Raw genomic sequence first — 24,620 nt, 5'->3', positions numbered from 1 at the left:
TGGCATGGAACTGCCCTCGACCTGATTGAGTAGTTTCAATGTTAGCCATTAATGTGAGGAGGCAGAATGCAATAGGAGCCTGGGAAGCAAGAATCCCTCTGAGCCCCACAATCACAGCACAACGCTCACCATGCACCAGGCTAATTCTAAATGCTTTACAGGCGTTAACTCGTGTAATCCGCACAGCAACTCCACGAGGTACCTACTAGTATCACCCACTTAACAGGTAAGGAAATACAAACAGTAACTTGTAGTTTGCCCAAGAACAACAGCTAGTAAGTACTGATTATTCATCTGTAAAACAGGGATACAAATGCCGGCCCTAAACCTACATAACTCAAGTTTTGTACACAACTCCTATGCATTGGTATTTCTTAAGCTGGAACCGTTACGGTTTTTCCTCTTCCACCTTTTGCGATATAAGAAAGATTTTTTTCCAGTGGGGCCCAGGTAATGTGGGTGGAGAAAGTTCCTAGAAAAAATCCAAAAGAAATTGGTAACCGTGGCGGTGTCTCCCCAGGCAGGGGAAACTGAGTGGCTGGGGGGGGGGGGGGGGGTTCGCCGGATGGAAAATTTACTTTTCACTGTATTTATCAAGATATTTAAATTAAATAATACATTTTTTAAAAAAAGGTCTGCTTAGTCCCAGGTGAATCTGGGAATCTGGCCAGGGCTTCTGCTTCAAAGATGGTGCAAGGATAAGGCCAGGCCGGCGCCCAGTGGTGGAGTAGCTCGCCCAGGACCACCAGGGAGCCACAGCGAGCTCAGGATCCTTTCCTGACCGCACCTGGGTGGGCATTTTCAAACGCGGAGGGACGAAGGGAGGGAGAGAGTGCCCACCTTGACTTGGTGGCGCGCACGGGCTTTGGAGGGTCGGGCGCCGCGGCACGCCGGAGGCACCCCCTCCGCGTTTGGAAGAAAAGGCCGGCCCCCCGCCCCGCCCCTCCCCGCCAAATTTAAGAGCCCTCGCCCAGCGCTGGGGCTCTTCCTGGCCAACAAGTCTCTCTCCCTTTGTGCGGGGTGCTTCCCCCCTCGCCTCCCGCGCTCCCCGCACGGCTGCCCACAGGCCCTGGCTCCTCTCCCCGGGCCCGTCCGGGCGGGGATCGAGCCATGCCCAGCCCGGTGCCGCGAGGCCGCCGGCCGCCCACTCCCCCCGGCGCTCGGGACCAGCCCCCGCGCTCAGGCGGTTCCCCGGCGCCCCAGCGCCGCCCGGCCGGCCCAGGCACACCCCGCGCTCCCGGGCGCCTCGAGTCGTCCTTCTCCGTCGAGGCCATCCTGGCCAGACCCGCCCGCCGCGCGCCCGCCGCCGCCGCCCCGCTGTCCGTTGCGGTCGGCGCCGCCGCGAGGCTCGGCACCGCTCCCTCCCGGTTTCCCGCGACGTGGCTGCCAGCCTACCTGGGCGTGGGTCTCCACCAGCCGCGCCCCCAGCCGCCCGGGCCGGGGCTCCGCGTGGCTCACTTCTGCGGCCTCCAGGGCCTCGGCGTCACAGGTACGAGGTGCCCGGGCGCCCGCGACCTGGGAACTGGGCGGGCGGCTGTAGCGTGGAAGCCGCGGCAGTGGGCACAGGGTAGAGAAGTCCCTGAGTTTGAGGACCACGCCCGGTCGGAGTGGGAAGGGGCCCTAGGACCCTTGACCTTGCCGTGGAATCCGAGGCCAGAGAGCGCAGAGACTAGACCGCCGCCGCACGAGGCTTCCCCCGCACGCACGCTGCGGAGGAGGGTGGAGGTGTGTGTGAGCGCGGGTGCGGAGCGGGACGTGCGGGTGGCTCAGAGGGGGCTTCGGTAGGCCCGGCCCGGGGGCTGGGGCTGCGGCGTGTCCCCTCAGAAGGGATTTATAGTCTCTCGCCCCCTCCACACCCGCTTCGGATAACGCTTGGTAGCGCAGACTCCTCGCCAAAGCAGCTCTCTTCCCAAACGAACGGCCCCGTCTTAGCTGGGAGAAGCGGCTCCTGCGGTGCTGAGGCTCAGCGAGGAGCTGTTAGGGAGCTGACAAATGCCCAGCCCCCGGTGCCGCGCGCACGGCTCACGTCCGTGGAGCTTAGGCTCCACACTGAACTTGCTTTGAGCCTGCTTGCATATAGCGCTCTTAGAAGGGGAACCTCGGGCTGTGGGGCGCAGGCACTTAAATCCCAGTGAGGATTTAACTGTTGACCTAACCTTCTCCTCTAGCATTAACATCCACCTACAGGAGTTTTTGCCATTTTGGGCAATTTGATTCATGCTTCCCCACCTCCCCTTGAGGAAAACAGGAGCAAAGTTAGTGCAAGCCTTGTCAACCCATACCAAGATCGATGTAGCACAGTCTTACTTGGTGCTTACTCCCTGGGCTCTCCCCCTTCTGCATTTCCATCCCTTTCTGCTGGGCATTCTCCACCCCACCCCACCCCCATTCTAGGCTCTCAACCCTATCCGAATTCATGCCACTGCATCTGAGCGATATGCGCATAGCTCCAAGCCAATTTTCCCTAACTTCCTCAGACAGCTGAGCTCTGAATTGCAGTTTACTGCTTTATATTACAGTGATCTCATTTTCAAGTTAGTTTTTGCATAGTTATTACATTCATACAGTTGAAACTTCAAAATGTTTACGAAGTTAGATGGAGAAGAGTTTCCCTTAACATTCCTGTCTCCCAGTCACCTGGTTAACCCCACCCCACCCCACAAGCAGCCAATGATACCAGTCTCTTTATTCTTCCAGAGATGTTTTATGCATTTGTGTGTGTGTGTATACATATGCTCTTTAGGCTTAGAGCTGGCTCACTGCTCAGGCCTCTGGGGCACCCCAGACTGGGCTCCAGCAGAGGAACTTCAGGACACTGAGAGACCCCAAAAGAGGGTTCGGACTATGTTTAACTTGAAGCAGCTGGAAGAGTTGGAGAACGTGTTTACAAAGCAGCACAATCTTGTGGGGAAGAAGAGAGCTCAGCTGGCGGCCCAGCTCAACCTTACGGAGAATCAGGTGGGAGCAGGGACTCCTGCAGGACTTGGGCTGTACCTGGGGGCCGACGCTGCTCTCCCGAAGGCCCTGGGTGAGGTTGGGGGGAAGACATGGGCCTTCTTCCTCTGTGCCAGGCCACTGGGGGAGACAAGCCCTAATCACTAGCACACTCCCTACATGAATGATGAAAATAGTCCCATTTGATGGGGCGCCTGGGTGGCTCAGCCGGTTAAGCGTCTGCCTTCGGCTCAGGTCATGATCCTGGAGTCCCGGGATCTAGCCCCGCATCGGGCTCCCTGCTCAGCGGGAAGCCTGCTTCTCCCTCTCCCACTCCCCCTGCTTGTGTTCCCTCTCTCGCTGTGTCTCTCTCTGTCAAAAAAATAAATCTTTAAAAAAAAAAAGAAAATAGTCCCATTTGAAACCACATTATGGGAACAATACATATTAATCTAGAATTTTGCATGTTAAAAAAGGAGGTGACAATGAAATTATGTTCAAGGGACTAAATTTTTTAAGATTTTATTTATTTGACAGAGAGAGATAGCAAGAGCAGGAACACAAGCAGGGGGAGTGGGAGAGGGAGAAGCAGGCTTCCCACTGAGCAGGGAGCCCGATGTGGGGCTCGATCCCAGGACCCCAAGATCATGACCTGAGCCGAAGGCAGATGTTTAATGACTGAGCCACGCAGGTGCCCCTAAATATTAAAACTAATAAACATTCACTTGACCTCCATATTCTCTTCCAGCCACTACACCATTTTTCTGCTCTTTTCATAGGCAGACTTCCCAAGAACTTGTTATAGTTCCTCTCTCCATGTCCTCACTTCCCATCTACGTAACTCATTCCAGTATGAATTCTTTCCCTCCCATTCCATCAGAACTTCTCCTCAGGGTCTCTTAATGACCTCCATGTTTGCCAAAGTCAGCAGATGCTTTCCTTTCCTCATCTTACTCCCCACTTAGTACAGTTGACTACTTCTCTTATTGACACGCACTTCTCTTGGCTTCTGGACACTGCATTCTTGGTTTTCCAGCTCTCTGGCCACTTCTTCTCTGTTACCTCTGTTGTAGGGTACTCTTCTCTTTGTGACCTCATATTTGTCGTCCACCCCTCTAGCTGATCTCATTTAATCCCATGGTTTTAAATACCATCTATAAGCCAACAACTCCCAGGTTTGTACCTTAGCCCACCCCCTTTTTTTTTCCTCCCCTCTCTCGCATGTACATCTACCTAACTTCTTGAGGTCTCCACTTGGATGTCTCTGGGTAGGCATTTCAAACTTAACAAGTCTAAACCTCAGTTCTTGACTTTTTTTCTCTCCAGATCTGTTCCTTTCCCTACTCATGGCCCCACCATCCGTCCAGTTGCTCAAAATACCAAGTCATCCTAGATCCCTCCTCTCCCACTTCCAATCCATCGCCAAGCCTTGTCACCTGTACCTCAAATACAGCTGGGATCGCTTCATTTTTCTCCATTGCCCCCAGTTCATCCTGGTCCCAGCTCTTTTTGGATCATCGCAATAGCCTCCCAGCTGTCTCTCTGCATCCCCTTTCATCCATTCTTCACAAAGCAGCCTGGTACGCAGTTCACTTGAGGTGCAAACAGGACTATGTCACATCCCACTTAAAAGCCTCAAAACTGATACTCCTTACCCATAGCCTCCATGGTCCTGGGTGATCTGGCCCCTGCTGACTTCTCCTACTGTCCCTTTCTTTACTTCTCCATCTCACTCTCAGATACTTCAGCCTCTTTTCTGGTCCTCAAACACCCCAAGCTTTCCTACAAGTTGTCTCCTGATCCATCCTGCTTTTCTTTGTCCTCATTAAACTGGCCTCTTATCCTTTGAGCCTCAGCTTAAGTGCTGGTTCCTCAGGGAGGTTCAAACCCCCATTTGTGTTTTTGTTTCCATGTTTGTTATTTGTCTCTCTCTGGACCCTAAGTTCCATGAGGTCAGGGACCATACCTCTACTGCTCACCCCGTATCAGCATCACTTAGGATGGTGCCTAGTACATAATAGGAGCTCAATAAATATTTGTTGGATGAACAAATGGTGTCTGAAATTCTAGGGAAGGGTGTTTTGGAGGAGATGCTTCTTTTAGAAGAAAGAGCAAATGTGGGCACTGTGGAATAGGGGAAACCGTGGGACTGCTGGTCACATTCTAATCTCTGACCATTGCCTCTGATTGTAGGTGAGGGTCTGGTTCCAAAACCGCAGGGTCAAGTATCAGAAGCAGCAAAGGCTGAAGCTGCCAGCTGCGTCTGCCATGGCTGCCTCCCAGGATGAGCCCTCCAGGAGCTCTGATGACGGCGTTCAGAGAGAAGACACTGAGTCAGGAGTGGACAGCTGAGGACTGGGACAGAGGCTCAACCTAGGCTGTCTGAGCTAGTTCTTCTTGGGGGCACACACTGGAACTGAGCCTTTTTTCTTCATATGTATAATGGGTGCACTGACAGCTTCGTCCTCCCAGAGCTGACAGGATGTCTGTAAAGTTGTTAACAGTGTGCTAGGCCCAGGCCTAAGTGTTCAGCAAGTGTTAAGGTTTCTAGGACTCACCTAGAGGTGGGTCCTGGGGGTGTGGTGTTTGCACCAGCACCGGCCTCTCCAGGGATTAATCTTTTCCTGGTCTGGCTGTGGAGAAGAGGCCTCCTTGAATCAGTGTCTGGACCTAGAAGCCTCCTCCCCACCAGAGATGGTGGAGTTGAGAGCAAAGAGGGGGGAAAGGTAAACCAGTTAGCCTCCTACCCCTCAGAGTTTCCCAAAGTTTTGTTTGAACTGTTACCATTTTCAGGAGCTCAGCCCCAGCTGCCTACTTAGGAGCAGACATGCTACCCTGACTATCATCTTTTTCCCTCTAGCTACCCACCTTGACACCTCTCCATCATTACATAAAATAGAGCAGTTTGGCTCTGCCTTTGTCAAGGCAGGCATTTTGTCACAAACTCTCCTGTATTTCCATGAGACAGTTATAATTTCTCCCCCTTCAGGACCCTAACTCATGGTTCCCTTTCCTTCCCAGGAAGCTGCTCAGTTTCTAGGAAGCCTACTGATAGCCTACTCTTGTGATTGCTCTGGAATCAGCAATTCCAGAGCTGATTTCTTTAATACTCTACATTTCTGGGCAGGCCTCTGTTGACGGTATTGATAATGTAGAATGGCTTCTGGGTACTAAGCTGTGCTAGTGAAAGAGGCCTGCCCTGCCACCTGGTGGTGGGAGAAGGCACGGTCCCCACTGCTGTCTGCAGTGTTCTGAGGGAGAGCAGAAAAGCAGGGAGCAGACGTGGCCTTGGAAAAACCACATGCCTCCAAGTGGTGGTAGACCATCCTCTCCTAGACACTAGGCCACGGGCTTGAGGGAGGTCAGGGTCCAGCTTCAAGAGCCCTTCTCTCTCCCGGTCTTCAGGGAAATCCTTCCTAATGCTGGACCCAAAGTCAACTGTTAATCAAAGGGATCCAGCAGCATCTGCCTCTTCCAGCACCTGCCTCTTCAATTGACTCACTTTTTAAAAATAAAACAGTTAACCTATTCAGCAGTTACTGGGCTCTACCCAATCCCCCAATGTCACCATGAGACCGTAACAGAAGCAGATACATGTCCTTTCTCGAGCACAGAATCCATTGGAGGGCAAGGAAGTAAGGCATGGTGGTCAGGCTTGGCTGTGGGGACAGATGCTAAAAGTCAGTGGTTTCAGCTATGTGGTGTCCTGAATGAACAGGCCCCTCTCCTGTTACCAGGACAATGTACATATGCACACTCCTGCATACAATTTCAGGGGTCCTCAGACTTGAGGTCCACCGTGTACCCCCTAACACCACCCCTAGGCTGCAAGGTCCCTATGCCCCTGAAGAGTCTGAGAGAAGCACAAGTCCAGCTTGAAGGCCCAAGGAAAGGGGAATTCTTGCACCCGACCGAATAGGATGGATAGGTGCAGTAAGCTAGTCCCTCCTTTCTGGTAGATCAGAGAGGGTAGAAGTCGGCCGGCTGCCTCCCCCCTCCCCCCCGCCCCGACACACACACACACGCTGCCTCCCCCCGCCCCGACCCACACACACACACGCCCCCGCCCCCGCCTCGGCTGGGTCCAAAGAGCGCTGGACAAAGCGGGCCAATGGGTGGACAGAGACAACAGGGCATATAAACACGAAGTGGACACAGACACATCAAAACTATACACACACCCATAGGCTATAATACACAGGTACGTACGAAGACACGAAAAACCGCACAGATGTAAAACACAAAGGCAGACCCAGTTGCATCCAGCCACCGAACCAATCGACCTAAACATGTAGATTAAATTTAGATTCGGACTCGCTAGGGCGCAAACCCTCACAGCCTCAGACACACACGCCGGGGGCGGGGCCGGGAGGGGGCGGGGCCTCCGGGTCGAGGCGCGGTCAAGGGTCAAAAGGCGGAGGCGCGCCCAAGATGGCGGCCTCCATGTGCGACGTGTTCTCCTTCTGCATGGGCGTGGCGGGCAGGGCCCGGGTCGCCGTGGAAGTCCGCTTCGTAAACAGCGCTAAGGTGAGGCTAAGGCGGATCCGCCGGGAGCCCTCTACCCCGTCCGGCCTTGGAGACAGCCCCATGGGATCCCAGGCCCGAAGCCTAGAAGCTCCTCTGCGGCTCGGACTCTGCGGCTCGGTCCCTACTCGCGACCCGGGGGCTCCCTGTCTGTGCCTGCGCGCAGGCTTCCGGGGAGGTCACGCGGTGGACCGGGGTCTCCGAAGTCTCCGTGCGCGCGCCCCCTTCCCGCGGGACCCGGTGCGCCAGCCGGGAGCCCTGCTCCCGTTGCTCCAGGCGGGGCCGGGGCGGGGCCGGGGGGAGGGTGACGCCGGGCTTTTGGGGCCATGCTGGGGACTTTGCCTCTGGGCCGCAGGTATGGTGGGCGGGGATATGCTGAGCAGAGGGAACTGAGGTATAAAAAGGCGTGGGTCCTCAGGGAACTTTCGGAGTGAGATTTGGAAGTGGGGTGTGGAGAGAGACTAGGACCCTTCACAAAAGGCCTCGGAATGCTAAGGAATTTGAAACAGAGCTCGAAGCCCGTGGGAGCATTTGAAGCGTTTAAACAGAGGAGTGACATGATTTTGTCGTTATACTATTTTTGTTTTGTTTTTTTTTGTCGTTAGAATATTATGTTTTAAAAGTTAATTGTAGAAAAATGCTAAAAATGCATATAAGGAAAGAGAAGGTAAAAACCACTCATAATCCTATACTTATGCAAATATGTGGATATTAAAATTACAATTTTGGAAATCGCTGTTTGATGTAGCAGTAAATCAAGGTCAATAAACCTATTTGTAAATATTTTTAAGAGCCGTTTCAGGGGATGGCCACAGCGCATTCAACCAACTGCTTATTTATGGACTTTTATGTTGTATTTTATTTTTCATCCCTGAGGTCAAAGGACTTGGAGCTCAATTTCTGTGCACACATCCTTTTGTTCTCTCCAGCAGAGTATTTTTTTCCTAGTTAACTTTGCCAAATTATATGTGCAAAATGGTATCGCTTTGTTTTCATTTACATTTCTTTGTTTACTGAGTAGTTTGAGTAATTTATCATGTGTAATGGCTGTGTGTATCCCTGGTCCCCCCCCAAGATGTCAGCCTTCTAGTCAGTCACCTGCCTCCTGCTCTCCCCAACCCAAGCTTCCATTGCCTTCTTTCCACTCCAGACACATCTGGAGCATTCCTCTCCTTCCATGATAAAGCAGCTCCCCTTTATCCTTGGCCTCCTCAGCCGCTCACATCTCTATCTGCACACAGGCCTCTGGTATCCTTGATCGGCTCATAGTTTGATGGTGTCCGGGTTCCATCACTCCTAGCACACAGAGATAATCACCTTCCCATGCACTGTACCCCCTATCTCTCAGCCCCTCCTCTCTTCCCTTCTTCCTCTCACTTCATCCCATCAGCCCCTCTACTTGCCCAATTGTCCTGTCCCAGCCTTCTATCAAACCCCACTTCTGGAAGAACGAGCTGGCCAGCCTCTCCATGCCCACATCTGATCTGCAGCTGGAGAAGATCACATACCCACTTAGACATGGTGACAAGATGGATTGTCGCAGGCTTTTTGCATCTGTATTCATCAAGTGAGACTGGGTCTGTAGGTTTTTTCTTTGTGCTATCCTATCAGGTTACCACATCAGAGTTATGCTTGTTTTTTAGTAAAATGGAGAAGCTTTCCATTTTTTCTGTGTTACTGAGTAGTTTAAATAGCATGAGAATTACTTATTCTTTGGCTTGAGAGAGGTGGCTCATGAACCATATGGACCTCACATGGTTGTTTGGACTATTTTCTCTATTGCTTCTCTGGATATTGGCAGGAGTGATCTTTCAAAAATTTACCAACTACTGTGCCAGGGACAGGACCATTCGGAACATGATAGTGTCTGACCAAAGAGGATGGATGCCAACCAGAATGTCATACTGGTGTGGGTCAGCCAGATATCGGCACTGCTTCTTTCTCTAGGCTTTCTTCCTTTTGAATTCAGTTCTGGTAATTTATATTTTCCTAGAAAATTATCCATTTAGTAAAGCTTTTAAAATTTACTACATAGTCTTAGAATTTTACACAAACTTTTTTCTAAAACTTATTTTTCAAGTTGGAACTATCTTTGCAAGTTTATGCCCTTTGCATTCAGGTTCGCTTCTCTCCAAGCCTCTTGGTGATATTAATGAGAGCTGCTTTTCTTGGAACACTCTTATGTTTGGGGGATGAGTGGTTTTATAAAGGAACCAGCTCTGATTCTGTTCCCTTTGTTTTTGATTACTAAATATTTTCTGCATTTCGTCCTCTGGAAAGAGAAAGACATTGTTGTTTACCCAGCGTTGAGATTTGAGATTGTCAGGGATAATGTGGGTCCATGTTCATCTCCCTTTGTCCCATAGAAGAAGGCTATCTTTTCGTTTTGCTAGATTGGGTCCAGTGCTAAAAGGCATGGAGGTGGGGTTCCAAGAAGACAACTAAGGGTACATCAACGGCTTTGGCCAGGGGTTTTGTTCCAGCTGTCCCACTCTGCGGTTGGAGCTCCCAAAGTTGTTCAGGGTTGAGATCTGTAGCTCATGGGTTGCTCGGGGCCATCCTGGTCTATACATCCCTGCTTCTCTGACTTTGGGAGGTGCTGCTATCTAGCCACAGTGCCAGTGCTAGAAGGAAACAGGGAGCTACCTGAGAGGCCACATGACGGGACGATTTACGGCTGTGTCAATCAATCCATCCCTCCCTCCCTCCCTCTCCTCCTTCCTTCCTCTTTCCTTCTTTCCTTCTTTCTTTTCTTTCTTTTCTCTTTTTGTGACAGTTCAGTGCTAGCAGGGGCAGCACGCCTCTTCTCTAAGTGAACCGTGGGCATAAGTGCCCCACAGGGCCAGTAACTGCCTGGGTCCTGAAGCTATCTCCTGAGTCCCTCTGCACCTCCTTCATGTCTTATGTGATGTGTACAGTGCTTTAGACCAGAGCTCCTCAGACTTTAACATGCATGTGAATCACCTGGGCATCTTGTTAAAATGCACATTCTGCTTCAGCAGGTCTGTTTGCGGGGGGGAAGGAGGGGCTGAGATTCTGCATTTCTAACAGTCTTCCAGATGATGCCCATGCTGCCCATCCATCACGTCATTTTGAGTAGTAAGGAGCTAAAGCTCATAAGGTACATTCACCTGGGCTGAGGTGCATCCTGGAAACTACCTGGTAGGTATTATGATAATATTTTTCATATACAAAACAGATGCAAAGAAGTGAAACAGTTGGCTCCAAGGTCACAGCAGGTAGTATTAGGGTTGCTGCTAGGATTCGTCATTCCTTTCAGTCATTCCTTTCCCTAACACTGAAAACTGGCTGGGTCCTGTGAGTACCTCACGGACCAGAGAAATACGGCACATTCTCCCCCAAATTAGGCCTCCCTCTTCTGTGGCATAGGAGCCCTCTGCAACCCTGAGCAGCAGCATCACTGCCAGGATCCTGGAGGGGCGCATGGGTGACACCAAGAAGACTGCCCTGTCATTACCAGCTCCTGGTACAGGAGCCTCGGTGCTCCTGCGGCCATTCCAAAAATTCTGCTCCTCTGGCTGACATGGTGGCTCCCTCCCCATCCCAGTCCCTCTGCTCTGAACAGGCTGAAAGAAGTGTGACTGAAAGTAGGTCAGAGCTGCATTTCCAGAGGAGGCAGTTATGGAGGGTGCTGACCTTGCTCCATGAACCCTCCCAAGGCAGAGGCCTCTCCTGAGATGGAGGCCTGTGGGGGGTGATGCTGGGCAGCCCTCCGGGAACCCTTGGAACTGGGTCCTCTTTCTCTCCTTATGGCCATCCTATTCCTTCTCTCCCCTGGTAGGGAAAAGGGCTGTTTGCCACACAACTGATCCGGAAGGGGGAGACCATCTTTGTAGAACGGCCCCTGGTGGCTGCGCAGTTTCTCTGGAATGCACTTTATCGCTACCGAGGTAAGCACATCTCGTCCACTCCTCGTGGCTGCTGGGCCCAGCTGCGTTTGTGCATGGAAGACAGTTACATTAGCTGATGTCTCTGGGACTTCAGGTGTTGGGAGAAAAGTTCATCTTCCCTTGGAGAACCGTGCCTGAGAGCCATGCTTGTCTCTAGTCTCAGGGCATTTGGGGAGTGAGCGGTTGAGGGGCTCTTCTAGCCTGCTCCCTGGGGGCACTGTCCCTCAGGTGGAACTCAGTCTGAGCCAGAGTATAAGGGCCTGGGTGTCATGTTAAAGGGCTCTGTGCCGAAGTGCAGCCCTCCACCAAGAGGAGGCCACGTGCCCTTTGGTCAAAACAGGTGGAGTTAGGGGTCAGAAGCAAGTAGGATGCCCTTAGCTTTTCCAGCCACATGCTTTTTTCACACTTTTCTTAGGCTAGAGACAAACATGAAGGAGGGTCAATTGGCTGCAGAATGTGGGGAAAGTGCAGTCTGGGGGCTAGGAGGGAAGCTCCACAGACTAAGTCCCATTGGGAAAGCGGGGAGTGCCTGACAGAAGGGATGGGACTCCAGAGAGGGAAGAAAACCAGTCTGCCTTGGAATGCATGTGAAATTATTCACTCATTCTGTTCTTTAACACAGTCGTTCATTCACTTACTTCCCAAATGTTTGTTGAGCACCTACTGTGTGCCAGCCACTATTTTTAGCCCTGGGGATACTGCTGTGAACAAGACAAAACATGGCCCCTGCTCTAAAGACACTCACATTGTCCTGTGTGGCTCTCTCCCTCAGCCTGTGATCACTGTCTTCGGGCACTGGAGAAGGCAGAGGAGAATGCCCAGAGGCTGACTGGGAAGCCAGGCCAGGTTCTGCCTCACCCCGAGCTGTGTGCCGTGCGCAAGGACCTCCACCAGAACTGTCCCCACTGTCAGGTGAGCATCCCCAGGGAGTGCACCTGGAAGGGGGCGGGGGGAGGGGCCTTAGCTGAAGTCCTCTGTGAGGAGACAGGAACGACAACAGACCTGACTGACCTGCTTGGAATGACAACAGACGTGCTTCTGGCCCCTCTGAGCCATGATGGAGGGGAAGACATTCAGAAGGCTCCATTACTGTTCCAGTTATTTTGTCCTTCCTGTCCCAGTCCCACTGTCTAGAAAATAGGTCTGGTGGGAACTTGCCCTCTTCCCGGGAGCCTGGCAGGGGCTCTTCTCTCTACCTGAAAGCTCTCTCCTTCCCATAGTTTAACAAGGCTGGGTGCCCCTCTCACGTGCCCCTGGGGCACCGTGTGCCTTCTGCTTTCGTGACGCCACTGAGCTACTGCTCGGGCTGCTCAGGGAAGGAACGCAGTTAGCGGAGGTGAGCACCACTGAGGGATGTCTGCGCCTCCCCCCGTGGCCGGATCCTAGGGTGTTGACCTCCACCCACTCCACCAGGTGGTGTACTGCAGTGCAGAATGTCGACTGGCAGCTGCCGAGCAATACCATCAGGTCCTGTGCCCGGGGCCCTCCCAGGACGACCCCCTGCATCCTCTCAATCAGCTGCAGGAGGCCTGGAGGTAGGTAGCATTTCATTTCTTCTTCTCTTTATCTTCCCTCTCTGCCTGCCTGCCTGAGACCAGCAGAGGCAGTCATCTTTCGGAAATTGCCATCCCACAGGTTTTTCCTCCATCTTAGGGTTAAACAGAGGTCACATCACCTTCAATGTGAGCCGCCAATCCCACCAACCTCAGCATTTTACACACTCCCAGGAAGAGCCCCATTGCGCCCATAGGGATGTAAAGGCCTGCCCACGTCCTTGCCAATAACTTCCTCTCTTTGGTTATGAATGGAGTGGGTAGGAAGGATTCTCTGTAGCAGTCAGACCGGGCTTCCCTGAACGCAGCTACTAGGGAGGGAATTTCTAGGCCAAATCTTTTTCTTTCTCTCCAGGAGTGTTCACTACCCCCCTGAGACGGCAAGCATCATGTTGATGGCCCGGATGGTGGCCACGGTGAAGCAGGTGAGCCCACCCGGCCCTCCCAGGGAAGCCGGTTCTGACCTCGTTTGCCCCTTGGCCTCAGTCTCCCCCTCACCTCGAGAGGGAGTATTGCTTGGATGCAGAGCTCCCCCTGGGCTGTGGAAATATCAGGAGCAGCTAACCATAGGTCTGGCAGGAGACTCTGATCTAGGAGAGGGCGTCCTGTGCGGCATCAGGTCATGCACTCAGCTTTCAGGCGCCACTTTCTCAGGATCATGTCTCGTGTGTCAAGTGAGAGGAGCCGCTCCAACCCCTTCTATTAACATTGAAGCTCCACAGCCTCATCCTCCTGTTTCTCCGAGTGGTGTTGAACTGGCTAGCCTGGCCCAGCTGGAGAGATGGTTGGGTGCGGGTGTTGGGGGGGAGGGAGTCTCCAGGCTGAGGAAGGGTCTATCGAGAAGCTCATGTGTGCTGGTGTTTCCCTGATGGCAGGGGCTTCAGAATCACGGGCTACCCTCCCACCTGGGCACAAGGGGCAGCAAGGAGGTGGGTGTCCCTGAGTCCACGCATGCACATGCATGCACACACGGGCATATATGAATGTGACTTTGAAGTATATTTGTTCTGCTGCAGGCCAAGGATAAAGATCGTTGGATCAGGCTCTTCTCCCAGTTCTGTAATAAAACAGCCAATGAGGAGGAGGAAATTGTCCACAAACTCCTGGGGGACAAATTCAAGGTTAGGCTTCTCCTGTGATCCCCCCACCCCCAAAAGCCTTGGATGTTCTGTGGCTGCCTGACAGGAGCTCCACATTTGGTCCCTTCCCACCACAGGAAGAGGTTAGAGCCTGGGGCCAAAAATCTATTCAGAGGGCCTATATTCCTGCCACTATTTAACTTTGTGACCTCATATGGACCAAGAGTTGAGAAGTGGGGTGATGACAGAGGAAGGAGGGGTTGAGCGCCCTGACATGGTAAGGCGGAATCTCATGATAGGATGGCAATGGGCAAGTCAGTTATAATGGAAAACGGAGGACTGGGGGTCCACAGGATGAGGGAGCAGCATGAAACAGGAGGATTTTAGCTGCCGATGTGCTGAGTACCCACTCCCACCCAAAGATAACACATTCTCACTGAAGACAGCAGACTTCCATGGAGAAGCTGCCTGAAGGCACAGGCAGGGTTTTAAGGGCAGCTGGGGTGGGCCTTCCTACATTCATTCTGAGGAGAGGAGGTGGGGAGTCAAGCTGGTCCGGAGACCAGGTCAGGGAGCCTGGAAGATGGTGGTGAGGACAGACATTCCAAGCCACATTGCCTCAGCCCTCCTGGTACAAGCGCTGGAAAATAGGGAGGAGGGGCGCCTGGGTGGCTCAGTCCTTAGGCATCTGCCTTCAGCTCAGGTCATGATTCCAGGGTCCTGGGGTCGGGCCCCACATTGGGCTCCCTGCTCGGCAGGAGGCCTACTTCTCCCTCTCCCGCTCCCCCTGTTTGTGTTCCCTCTCTCACTGTGTCTCTCTCTGTCAAATAAATAAAATCTTTAAAAAAAAAAAATTGGGAGGAATTTGGGGTTCGCCACCCTGGGTTGGAACAATCCACCAAAGTGCTAAGGTTCTTTGGAAATAAAGACTCTGTGGGCTTCCTTTGCCTTCAGGGAAAGCTCTTCTACAGAGCTGGCCCTTTTTCCTTCCCTCACCTGGTCTTTTGGGCCCTGCCTGGGTGCTAATGGCAAATCCCCACGTCTCTCCCTGCTTCCCCTAAACCAGGGCCAGCTGGAACTTCTGCGGAGACTCTTCACAGAGGCCCTTTATGAGGAGGCGCTCAGCCAGGTGAGTGTGGGGAAGGTGGGACCAATGGCCTTCTACTCATTCCAGTTCTCCAGGAGCAACCAGGTTAGCACCTCCTACTTGGAGAGCTAAGCCAGAGCTGACTTGGTATGAAGTTGGGATGGGACTAACTCACAGAAGACTTCCCAAATGGAGAGTTATATCAGGAAGAAAAGCGAGTGGTTATAACCTGAGCACTCATTTTTCTTTCTCCCCACAGTGGTTCACACCAGATGGATTCCGGTCTCTCTTTGCTCTTGTTGGGACCAATGGCCAAGGAATTGGGACCAGGTTAGGAGAGAATGTTCCAAAGCTATTGAACTTGTTCCTCAGGGCTGGGGTGGGAGATTGACAGAGGAAGGTAGCACACCTCCTTTCAGGATTAGGTTGGGGTAAGGTATGATTCTGTGGCCGGAGAGCTGGACTGGACACAATGGTGGGAGTCAGAAAGACTAAGGTGGTAGAATTTGCTCTTGGGAGCCCTTGGTCTGTTGGGGAAGATGGGCCCCTTCCCTGGAGAAAGACGTGGGCTTAACTTGCCTGGAGGTGGAGAGCCCTGTGAGCTGGGCCTCCTCCTCTCCACCCATGGATGCCTGGGACCCCCAGCTCCCTGAGCCAGTGGGTCCATGCCTGTGACGCTCTGGAGCTGAAGCCTCAGGACCGAGAGCAGCTGGACGCCTTCATTGACCAGCTGTACAAGGACATCGAGGCAGGTTGGTGAGATGGAGCCTTGGTCTCACCCAACCTCGGATGCCCCCCAGTCAGACACACAGTCTTCCTCTGAGGGAGTTCTGACCTAATGGATGGGGAAGATAATCCCTCTGCGCCTATGGGAAGCTTCAGATCTATCCACAGGACACGTAGATAAGCCATGACCCTGAGATCCATACAGAGGCTCAATGCTGGGGGTGGGGGGTCCTGGACAAGTAAGGTGATATGTACAGAAAAGCTCGTGCCTCCAAGAAGCAAGTTCAGGGGAACTGGTAGTGACCAGGTGGCAAGACAGGAGAGCCACTGCTATCCTCATAAGCCTGGGTTCCTTTGCCCCCCAATAACAGCTGCATATTACTGTCTTACAGCAACTGGCGAGTTTCTTAACTGTGAAGGATCTGGCCTCTTTGTGCTTCAGAGCTGCTGTGAGTCCCGGTGTTGAGGAGGGGTGGCCCCTTGTAGGCTGGTGGAGAGGAGTCTGGGAGCAGGATTAGGTCTGAGCTTCCTTGGGGATTCTCCTGGGCCTTTTCGTTCCATCATTTTCTCATTCGTTCATTCACTGGACTTAATATATGTGTATACATAAAACCTTCCAGTGGGCCCGGCCCTGTGCTAAGGCAGGACACGGAGTTTTGATTCTTGCAAACGGAAGCCTTGGTTTTGCACCACCATTGCCCTGCCAGGTTTGGGAGGGGAGTGTTGTGAGGGCCTGGGACGGCTAGAAGGCGAGTCTCCTTAGCACCTGACAGGGAGGGGCAGAGCCAGCTCACACCATTGTCTTTTCCAGATCTCAGCCTCTCCCACTCTGGTTTCCTCACTGTAAGCCCCCCTCCCAGGCCATGGGGCCATTCCGCCCCTCCCAAACTAGGCTTGCAGAGGGCCTGGCTCAACTGTGGCAGGACTGAGTTCAGTGGTCGGGCATGGCCATTCCTTTCACAGCCCCATCCCTCCCTTTGTGGGATACTGGAAACAATGGAGAATCAAGTTGCCCAGGGCCGAGGACAGCAGGGGCAGGGATGGCAGGTGGGAGGGGGTGGGAAGAGGGAGTGCATTTTGCATTTGTGCCTTGCTGTGTGGTCTTCAGGAAAGAGTACTGGACAGGGAGTTGGGAAACTTGGGTGCCAGGACCTGCACGGCCCTAGCGGGGGTCAGAGAAGAAGGAAGGATGGGAGCCGGTGCTCTGCAAGGCTGTTACTTTTGTTAGTCAACAATCCTTGTGACTTGCCTCTCATGATCCAGGTAACCACAGCTGTGTCCCCAATGCAGAGACCTCCTTCCCAGAAAACAACTTCCTTTTGCATGTCACTGCCTTGGAGGATATCAAGCCAGGAGAGGTGAGGGGGCTAGGAGCTGTGGGGTGTGGGCGGCGGTGGGCCTTGCACGTTTTCCCTCAGTACTGGGAGCAACAGTGGCTAGAGCCCCAAGTTCTGGCTGTTTGGTTGATCCCCACATGCCCCAGGGCAGCCATCTTTTTACCCATGATTATGCTCTAGCCCCACCCTACCCCCCCAGTTCTTCGAAAAATAACCGGAAAGCCTCAGAGCAGTGACAGAGAGACAACTATATGCCCAGCTTCTTCTTCCTAGCCACCTTTCAATAAATCCACAGCTTCTAAGAAAGCAAGAGATGGCTCTTGGTGGCTTGGGCTATGGTGTATGTGTGCGTTTGGGGGCTGTTAGCACAGTGCACAGAGCCTTGGTTGACTCTTCTTCCAGGGCGGGTAGCACCATGTCAAGATAACCTCTGACCCCAGCCACAGACCTTGGCCGTTGACTGCCTGTAACCATGGCCTGAGGCTACCCACAGTCCCCTCTCCGTCTCAGACACAAGCGGTTTGAGCCTCTTGGCGGTGTGCTGAGGGCACAGGGAAATGGATGAGGGCTGGCTCCTGGGAGGTGGGGCAGCAGGTGGGGAGTCCCTATTCCCATGTAAGGGAGAGCACAGGCCATCAGACCCCACCTCTTCTGTGCCCCCCAGGAAATCTGCATCAGCTACTTAGACTGCTGTCAGCGCGAGCGCAGCCGTCACAGCCGCCACAGGATCCTCAGGTGCCGGCCGGGGCTGCGGTGGGCGGCCGGGCTCCCGGAGGCTCCGTCCTCATGGCTGCCTGACTTCGCCCTTCCCACCCTCTCCCATCCCCTGCAGAGAGAACTATCTGTTTGTCTGTTCCTGCCCCAAATGCCTGGCAGAGGCTGATGAGCCCAATGTGACCTCGGAGGAGGAGGACGAGGATGAGGACGACGAAGAGGAGGAAGGAGAGCCAGAAGATGCAGAGCTGGGGGATGAGATGACTGATGTGTGATGTTACCCTGCCTGGAAGGGGCCCTGCCCCAGACCCTGCAGGAAAAGGGGGCCTCCCCGCAGAGAGGAGGCTCGGAAGGAACTCCCCACTCCCCTTGCCTGCTTTCTCCACACACACCCCCTCCCCCACCCCCCCATTCCAGCTGTTTCTGCCGGAGGGTAGGACGGAGGCTGGACACTAGGCCCAGGCACTCACCTCCCACCAGACCTCATGCCCTGGACACTGCTGCTGAGTGGCTCAGGCCCTGCGCTGTCCCCGAGCCTCTCAGAACTGCCCCCGCACAACACGCGCGCGCGCACACACGCTCCAGGTGTGAGCAGCTGCAGCCAAGGTCAGGCCCTAACAGCGTTTCTTCCCCTTGGCCCCATGGCCATGTTTACCTGTCCACCTGAGGCTTCACCCCTTTCAGCCTGCTTCAGACGGGATAACAAGATGGCAATCTGAGGACGGCCTGACCGCACTGAAGTGAAAGGAGGGGGGGTGAGCTGCCTCCACCTTCTTCCCCACCTCCCACCGTTGCAGCTGCTAAGGCAACTGCCTCCTGCTAGCACCGCTGGGAGAGGCAGGAAGGAGCAACCTGGCCTCCAGAGCACCTCCCTGGAGGCTCTGTGCCAGGGACACTGAACCAAGGGTATACTTCCTTCTGTCCACCTCCTCATCCCCACTATTTGGACATCTTGGGGAGTGGAGATTAACCCCTTCCCCAGACTCCGGAATCTCTGTACCTTGTGCCTTGCCTCTCAGGCCCTGGCACAGTGGCTGGCCACATGGGGTATGAAGAGGCCTCTGCCTCCCTCAAGAGGGGCATGTGGGGGATCATCACCCCTTCCTCAACACTCTTTCCCACCGAGGACTCCAGCAGCTTGGCTGACACTGGGGCATGAAAGACCTGCGCTCCTTAAATTTGGATGCTCAAGAGGTTTCTCTGGGACCAGTTTAACATGAGACAGTGAGGGGCTCTCCTGGCTTCAATCTCCATCTTTAGGGTCTCCAGAGAGGAACATTGAAGTCTTCCAGAAAGCTAGAGGAGCTGGGCTGGATATTCTGACTTAAGCCCTGACTGTGTCACCCTCACTCCACCCCCCCCCCATTAGCACCACCCCTCACTCTTGGGTTGGATGCTATGAGAATTAAAGCCCATCACTTGCAATTTCATTGCCTACCTTCCCTGGGGGTGGGGGCGCCACATCCCCCTGCTGAGGGATCTCTGGGAGGGCAGGTGCCCAGCGCATAGGCTGTCTTAGATCATGAGTCGGGTGGCGCCCCACCTGTGTGAGGCCTGTCGGGTTCTTACTCCTTCACAGCAGCCAGCACCCCCTCCCACCCCCGCCTGCCCACTGTCCTCAATAAAGTGTGAGTGGTGACAGGCCTCTGCAGGAATGCTTTGTGGAGAAGGATTCGACAAGCTGCTTGGGGCCCGCAGCAGTCACGTAGGTGGTGCAGAGGCACGTAGTTTTACACCAGGTGATGGCAGGAGATGGGAGCTGCAGCTCCTCAGTTTGGGCTCCTCTCTGCACTCTGCGCCTACACTCTGCTGTGCAAATGTTTCTAAATGCCAAGAGCAAGGGTCTTTTGCAGTCTGGTGTGGATCCCCAGGACCAGGCTATCAGAGGAGTCTTCTCAGGGGACTGACCCATGGCTTCCTGAGTTCTTGAGCAGGAAGCAGGCTGTATTGGGATCCAAGATTAGCAGCAGCCCAAGCACTGGTCCTAAAGGACCTTGGGCAAGTCATTTTCCCTCTGTGGGCCTCAGTTTCCTCCCCCTCAAAATAAGGGCATGGGACCAGATGAGTATGAAGGCTCCTCCCACCCATGTGCTCTTATTCTAGGACACGGTTGCGACCCTGATGAGAGGCTTTATTGCTAAAAAATCAGTGAGGGTTTATTCCTCAAACACCAGTAACTGCTGTGAAGTACACTGAGGAGACCCTGGGAAGGGGAGGCTGGAGCAGGTGGGATGTGACAGGTCACAGGTGGCTCTCAGGCCACCTGCCTTTAGCCCCTTTTGTTCCAGATTCTAGCCAAGAAGCTCTGGGGCCTCTTTACTCTTCCCATAGCATGAGATGTTTGGGGGCCCTGAGGAAGGGAAGGCCCGTGGCGTGGCTTTTAGCATAGCCAAGGCCCAAGCCTTTTCCCTCTACCCAGCTCCACCTGTCCCCAAGTGCTATCCCCAAATCCCAAAGAGCAGAATTCCTGGATTTTCCTTTCCCAGCCCAGAGTTGCTTTAAGGGTGGTATGTGGGACCAACTCTTCTACCAGAAGGTCCAGGGTGGTTGCAGCAGCTCAAAGGTGGGGATGCTGGTGACATTGACTGGGATGGAAATGATGGCCCATGGCAGCCCATGCTGTTCCAGGGAGCGGCGGATCATGTAGCTGGGAGGGCATGAAGAGAGGTAGGTGGTGATGGTCACTTTCTCAGCACCCCATCATGCCCCACTGTCCCCATCACTCTGGGAGTTCTAGAGCCCAAGGACTAGGCCCTCCAACTGGGGCCCTCCAACTTGTTTGGCCCAAGGACTCTTGGCCCTCCAACTGAGGCTTGCGGGAAGGGACTGGTGATTTCCCTTGACCTCCCCAAGTCATGGCACCCAGGCTGGTGCTGATACAGCCAGAGACAAGGAGCCCTCACCCATCTCGGCCGAGCAGGAAGAGGGCAGGGATGTCAGCTGTGCGCTGGGTACTGTCCTGGATCATCTCCACGTAGAAGCTGTCATTGTCAACCGCATTGTCAGAGATGATCACTGCCCGCCCGCCGTGCTCCTGCACCACTCGGGTCTTGGAGAGGAAGGAGCAGCCCCTGGAAGAGGTGATGATGAGACCAAAGGAAAGGCAAGGTGCTAGCTAGCCCTCCTCCAGACTGTCAACACTGGAAGGATGAAAGAAGAACCAGGGAGAATTTCTTATAAATGGTCAAAAGGCATGGATCATAAGATGTTTCTTAAAGACCATTAAAAATGTGAATTATTTAAGAACAGCTATTTCAGAGCACCACCACCGACACTGATCTCAGAATCTACCCTACACCTGCCCTCCTCTGGTGCCTGTCTCTGTCCGCTCCTTACCCTCTCTCCACCAGAGCGATCTGGTCCTGGATGAAGAAACCGTTGCTGAGCTCCCCACAGGCCTCCGAAGGTTCTGCAGGGACAAGGTGAATCTGCTCATACCTTGTGTGCTGAAAGACATTTAGATACGTCAGAGTGAGGAGACATGCCAGTTTTAAGACTAGGCTGACTGCCCCATTCTCTTGGTTCCTCATGAAGTGTGAAGGGAACTTGGAGTGGTTTCTGTATGCTGGGCACTGAGGTATTTTTTACTAAATTCTCACAAAGTCTTATCTAGTTGTCCCCCCTCTACCCTGCCTTTCTATGAGATACGTAGGGGAGTTGCTATGGACCCAGAAAGGGGAAGTAACCTGCCTTAAGTCACGTAGTGCAGACAGAACTAGCAGAGCCCTTGGTTTCTCACTGTTTCATGTCCCCAAAGAAGATAGCTTGTCCCTGTCTGGTGCCCGAGTCTGTATTACACCCAGAAGGGTAGCTAGCTGGAAACCCTTTCTCCCTGCACAGCAGCCCCAGGAGGACAGAGTTGGGTTCTGCACCCTTCCCTGTCTCAGCACTCAAGTATTGGTTGAAGGGAGGAGAGCGTCACCTTACTTAGTCGGATGGAGGTGGAGACAAGATCAGAGAGAAAAGGGTCTCCCTGAACTTACAAAGATACCACCAAAGTCCTTGGCAGGTGTGGCTGTGAAGATGTATCGAATGTCTCCAGGACTCAGCACTTGGAAGTACAAATAATCATGGATGCGTAAGCCTGAAAGATAAAGAGTACAGATGAGAAGCCTCCAGGGAACAAGCTGGTTCAAGTTCAGATCATGGACCCTTATCTTCAATGGGGCTGGTTATAGTCTGGCCTCAGGGACCTAGCTTTGGCTGAGTGAGTCTTCCAGGTGGGTGAGACAGATGGTCTCTGCCCTGGGGAGGACAGAGCTGATACAGAGAGGGTTAGTAACCCCAGAGAGATCAGCTGCAGCTGCTGCTGCACAGGGAGCCAGGAAGATGAGAGCCTTTGTGTTCTCTCTCTCAGGATGAATCCATCTTTGCTCTGAAGTGGACCTGAGAGTTTCAAGGTGGAGCTGTGGTGGCTTGAGTATAAAACGATTCTCACTAGAACTTCAAAGTTCACTCCGGTTCCATTGCCATGCCCGCTGTCCAGCCAGTATCATTTCTTGTCTTCACAGATCCAGCTTCTTAACTGGTCTATCTGCCTCCATTCTTGCTCTCTACCGTCCATTCCCTCAAACAACAGCCAGGGGGCTTCTTAAAATATCGTAAAGCAAATATGATGAGGTCACCACTCCTATGGCTCCAGTACCCTTCAACAACTACCCTTTGCACTAAAAATAAAATCTAAACTTTTAACTGTGGTCTGCAGGATCCTCTTCCATCTGGCCCTTGGCTGCTACAACCTCATCTACTCCTCCCTGGCCTCCTTTCAGTTTCTTCACTTCTCTGAGTCTTCTTGCAACCGTTCCCTCTATGTGGGAGGCCTCTTCCCCTTACCCCACCCCAGCTCTACTCTTCACCTGGCTCATTCCTACTCATTGGTTAGGTCATAGCTGACATGTCACTTCCTAGAGAAACCTTCTGCCCTGTCACTGCTCTCCCCCTATGCCCCTTCAAAATCAGCTTTTTCTCCATTGACACTTTCAACATAATTTGTAATTATACAGTATGCGTAATTTTTTTTAATGTCTGTCTCCTCCACTAAGGCAAGAACCACAGTTTTGCAGCTTAGTTCAATGCTGTATCTACATTATGTAACAGCGGCTAGGATATGTGGGTGCTCAATAAAGGTTGTTGAAGGCATGAACAACTATTTTCAGCTCCATTGCACTGAGGAAGAGAATTTTCAGAACAACCAGATTTTTCTGGGGTTTGGGATCTTCTCTTCAGCACCAAAGTTTAATATTTACCTGGATTTGAATCCTTGGTTTCCTCAGCCCAGAGAGATTGAGGAATGTGGAAGTGTGGAAGCTGCTGCCACAGGTCAAGCAGTCAACTAACTATCAAGCCGTTACTGTGTGTCAGGGTTAGGACTGACTGTGGCTTTAGTTGTCCTTGTCTCCTGCCCAAAACACAGCCACCAGATAGAGTCCCACTGGCTTGGCACTGGGCTCTATGCCTTTTATCCTGGGAGTGGCGACTTCCCATCAGATACAGATACGTTCCCAAGAAGCCTTCTTTAACACTAAACTCCTCCTCCTTCCCACATACATCTTTGCCTGGCCTTTGCATCTGCTGATCTGTGTAAATCAAGTATGGGTATACGTATGTGCCCATGTGTGTGTATGGGTGTGTATATTTATGTGCTCCTTCAGGTGCAAACAGGTTGTGTGTGTACGTGTGTGCCTGTACATGTGAGCCCACGTGTAAGAATGTGTGCTCCCGTATGCGTACGTGAGTGCTCACATACGTATCTCCAGCTTGTAATATCTCTAGCTGTCCCTTGTTCCTTCTGGTCGCCCCTTCGGCCATCTGGGTCGGCGCTACTGGGGGCGTGGAGAGGAGTCTTGCTTCGACGTGGGGAGCTGAGGACTGAGGCCAGCGTCAGGCCGCACCCTGCTCATGTCGCTGGGGACCAGCAACACACGCAGTCCAGTCGCCTATCCCCAGACCTGCCCTGCCCCGAACTCGCGGGGTCCCCAAGGTGACCCGTGACTCCCGGGCCGACATGCGAGCGAGCTAGAGGGCCAGCCCCGCCCCGCCCCGCAGCCCCGCCCGTTGCCGCTCACCGTGGGCCGCGACGCACGCGGGGAGCCAGAGCACGAGACAACACCAGCCCGCGGCGCCGGGGACCATCTCCAGGGCCCGGCCCGGCGCCGCGCTTCCTCCAGCCGCCCCGCCGCGCTAGCTCGCTGGACTTCAGCCTGACAGCTGCTCTGGCCTCCAGCCCCCAGACCCGCTCTTACTGCTGGTTGGCGGACGGGAACGAGGCCCACGGCTGATTGGCTCTGATGCCTGTTCGTGTAGCTACACTTTCCGCCTCTGCGCCTTAGCCCACTTCCTATTGGTCGAGAGAAGTGGAGCCGAGGGCTGATTGGTCTAAACTCTTAACAGCAACTGCCGCCCCCCAGCAACCCGAGCCCCAGCATTTCTTAGTTTGGATTCGATTCCAGGGCCGCGCGGGCTGGTGGGCGGGCCCGGGAGGAAAGCGAACTGGAAGTGGGCACCCCTCTGGACTCGCTTCAGCCGCGGCAAATCGGGGCCGTCAGCTGATGCGATCTCGGCCGGATTTTCCCTGCGGCCGCCTAGCAAGACGACGATTTGCTTCTCCCAACTGTGCTTTACTCCTCCTCACCACCTTTTTGGGAAGGCGTTCGTCTGGCGCCCAGGTGGTCTCCCGCGACCTCCGCTCCGCTCGTCCTCTGCCCAGTTCCACCAGTGCCTGCACGCTCTCTGTCGGTAGGCGCTGGGGACGCGGC

At 53.6% G+C, this 24,620-nt stretch overlaps 3 protein-coding genes across 3 annotated transcripts; 2 read left to right on the top strand and 1 right to left on the bottom strand.

Moving 5' to 3' along the window:
* Nucleotides 1-1,110: 1,110 nt before the first annotated feature.
* Nucleotides 1,111-5,286, top strand: NOTO (notochord homeobox). The gene is made up of 3 exons (XM_035000549.1): nucleotides 1,111-1,489; nucleotides 2,744-2,958; nucleotides 5,128-5,286. The coding sequence occupies exons 1-3, from the start codon at nucleotides 1,111-1,113 to the stop codon at nucleotides 5,284-5,286; spliced, it is 753 nt and encodes a 250-aa protein (XP_034856440.1).
* Nucleotides 5,287-7,341: 2,055 nt separating this feature from the next.
* On the top strand, nucleotides 7,342-18,256 carry SMYD5 (SMYD family member 5). The gene is made up of 13 exons (XM_035001301.1): nucleotides 7,342-7,461; nucleotides 11,261-11,369; nucleotides 12,142-12,281; nucleotides 12,783-12,904; nucleotides 13,278-13,347; nucleotides 13,939-14,043; nucleotides 15,068-15,130; nucleotides 15,348-15,418; nucleotides 15,734-15,840; nucleotides 16,207-16,263; nucleotides 17,078-17,172; nucleotides 17,816-17,886; nucleotides 17,984-18,256. The coding sequence occupies exons 1-13, from the start codon at nucleotides 7,366-7,368 to the stop codon at nucleotides 18,138-18,140; spliced, it is 1,263 nt and encodes a 420-aa protein (XP_034857192.1). The 5' UTR covers nucleotides 7,342-7,365; the 3' UTR covers nucleotides 18,141-18,256.
* A 1,723-nt stretch (nucleotides 18,257-19,979) lies between these two features.
* Nucleotides 19,980-24,093, bottom strand: PRADC1 (protease associated domain containing 1). The gene is made up of 5 exons (XM_035001302.1): nucleotides 23,931-24,093; nucleotides 21,849-21,949; nucleotides 21,202-21,311; nucleotides 20,769-20,936; nucleotides 19,980-20,512 (listed from the first exon to the last, which is right to left on the bottom strand). The coding sequence occupies exons 1-5, from the start codon at nucleotides 23,995-23,997 to the stop codon at nucleotides 20,392-20,394; spliced, it is 567 nt and encodes a 188-aa protein (XP_034857193.1). The 5' UTR covers nucleotides 23,998-24,093; the 3' UTR covers nucleotides 19,980-20,391.
* Between the last annotated feature and the right edge of the window lie 527 nt (nucleotides 24,094-24,620).

This window comes from Mirounga leonina, unplaced genomic scaffold (genome assembly GCF_011800145.1).
Source record: "Mirounga leonina isolate KUSES-001 unplaced genomic scaffold, KU_Mleo_1.0 Mir_125, whole genome shotgun sequence".
NCBI lineage: Eukaryota > Metazoa > Chordata > Mammalia > Carnivora > Phocidae > Mirounga > Mirounga leonina.
The sequence above is the reverse complement of the archived record's forward strand: the minus strand, read 5'-3'. Positions and strand labels throughout refer to the sequence as shown.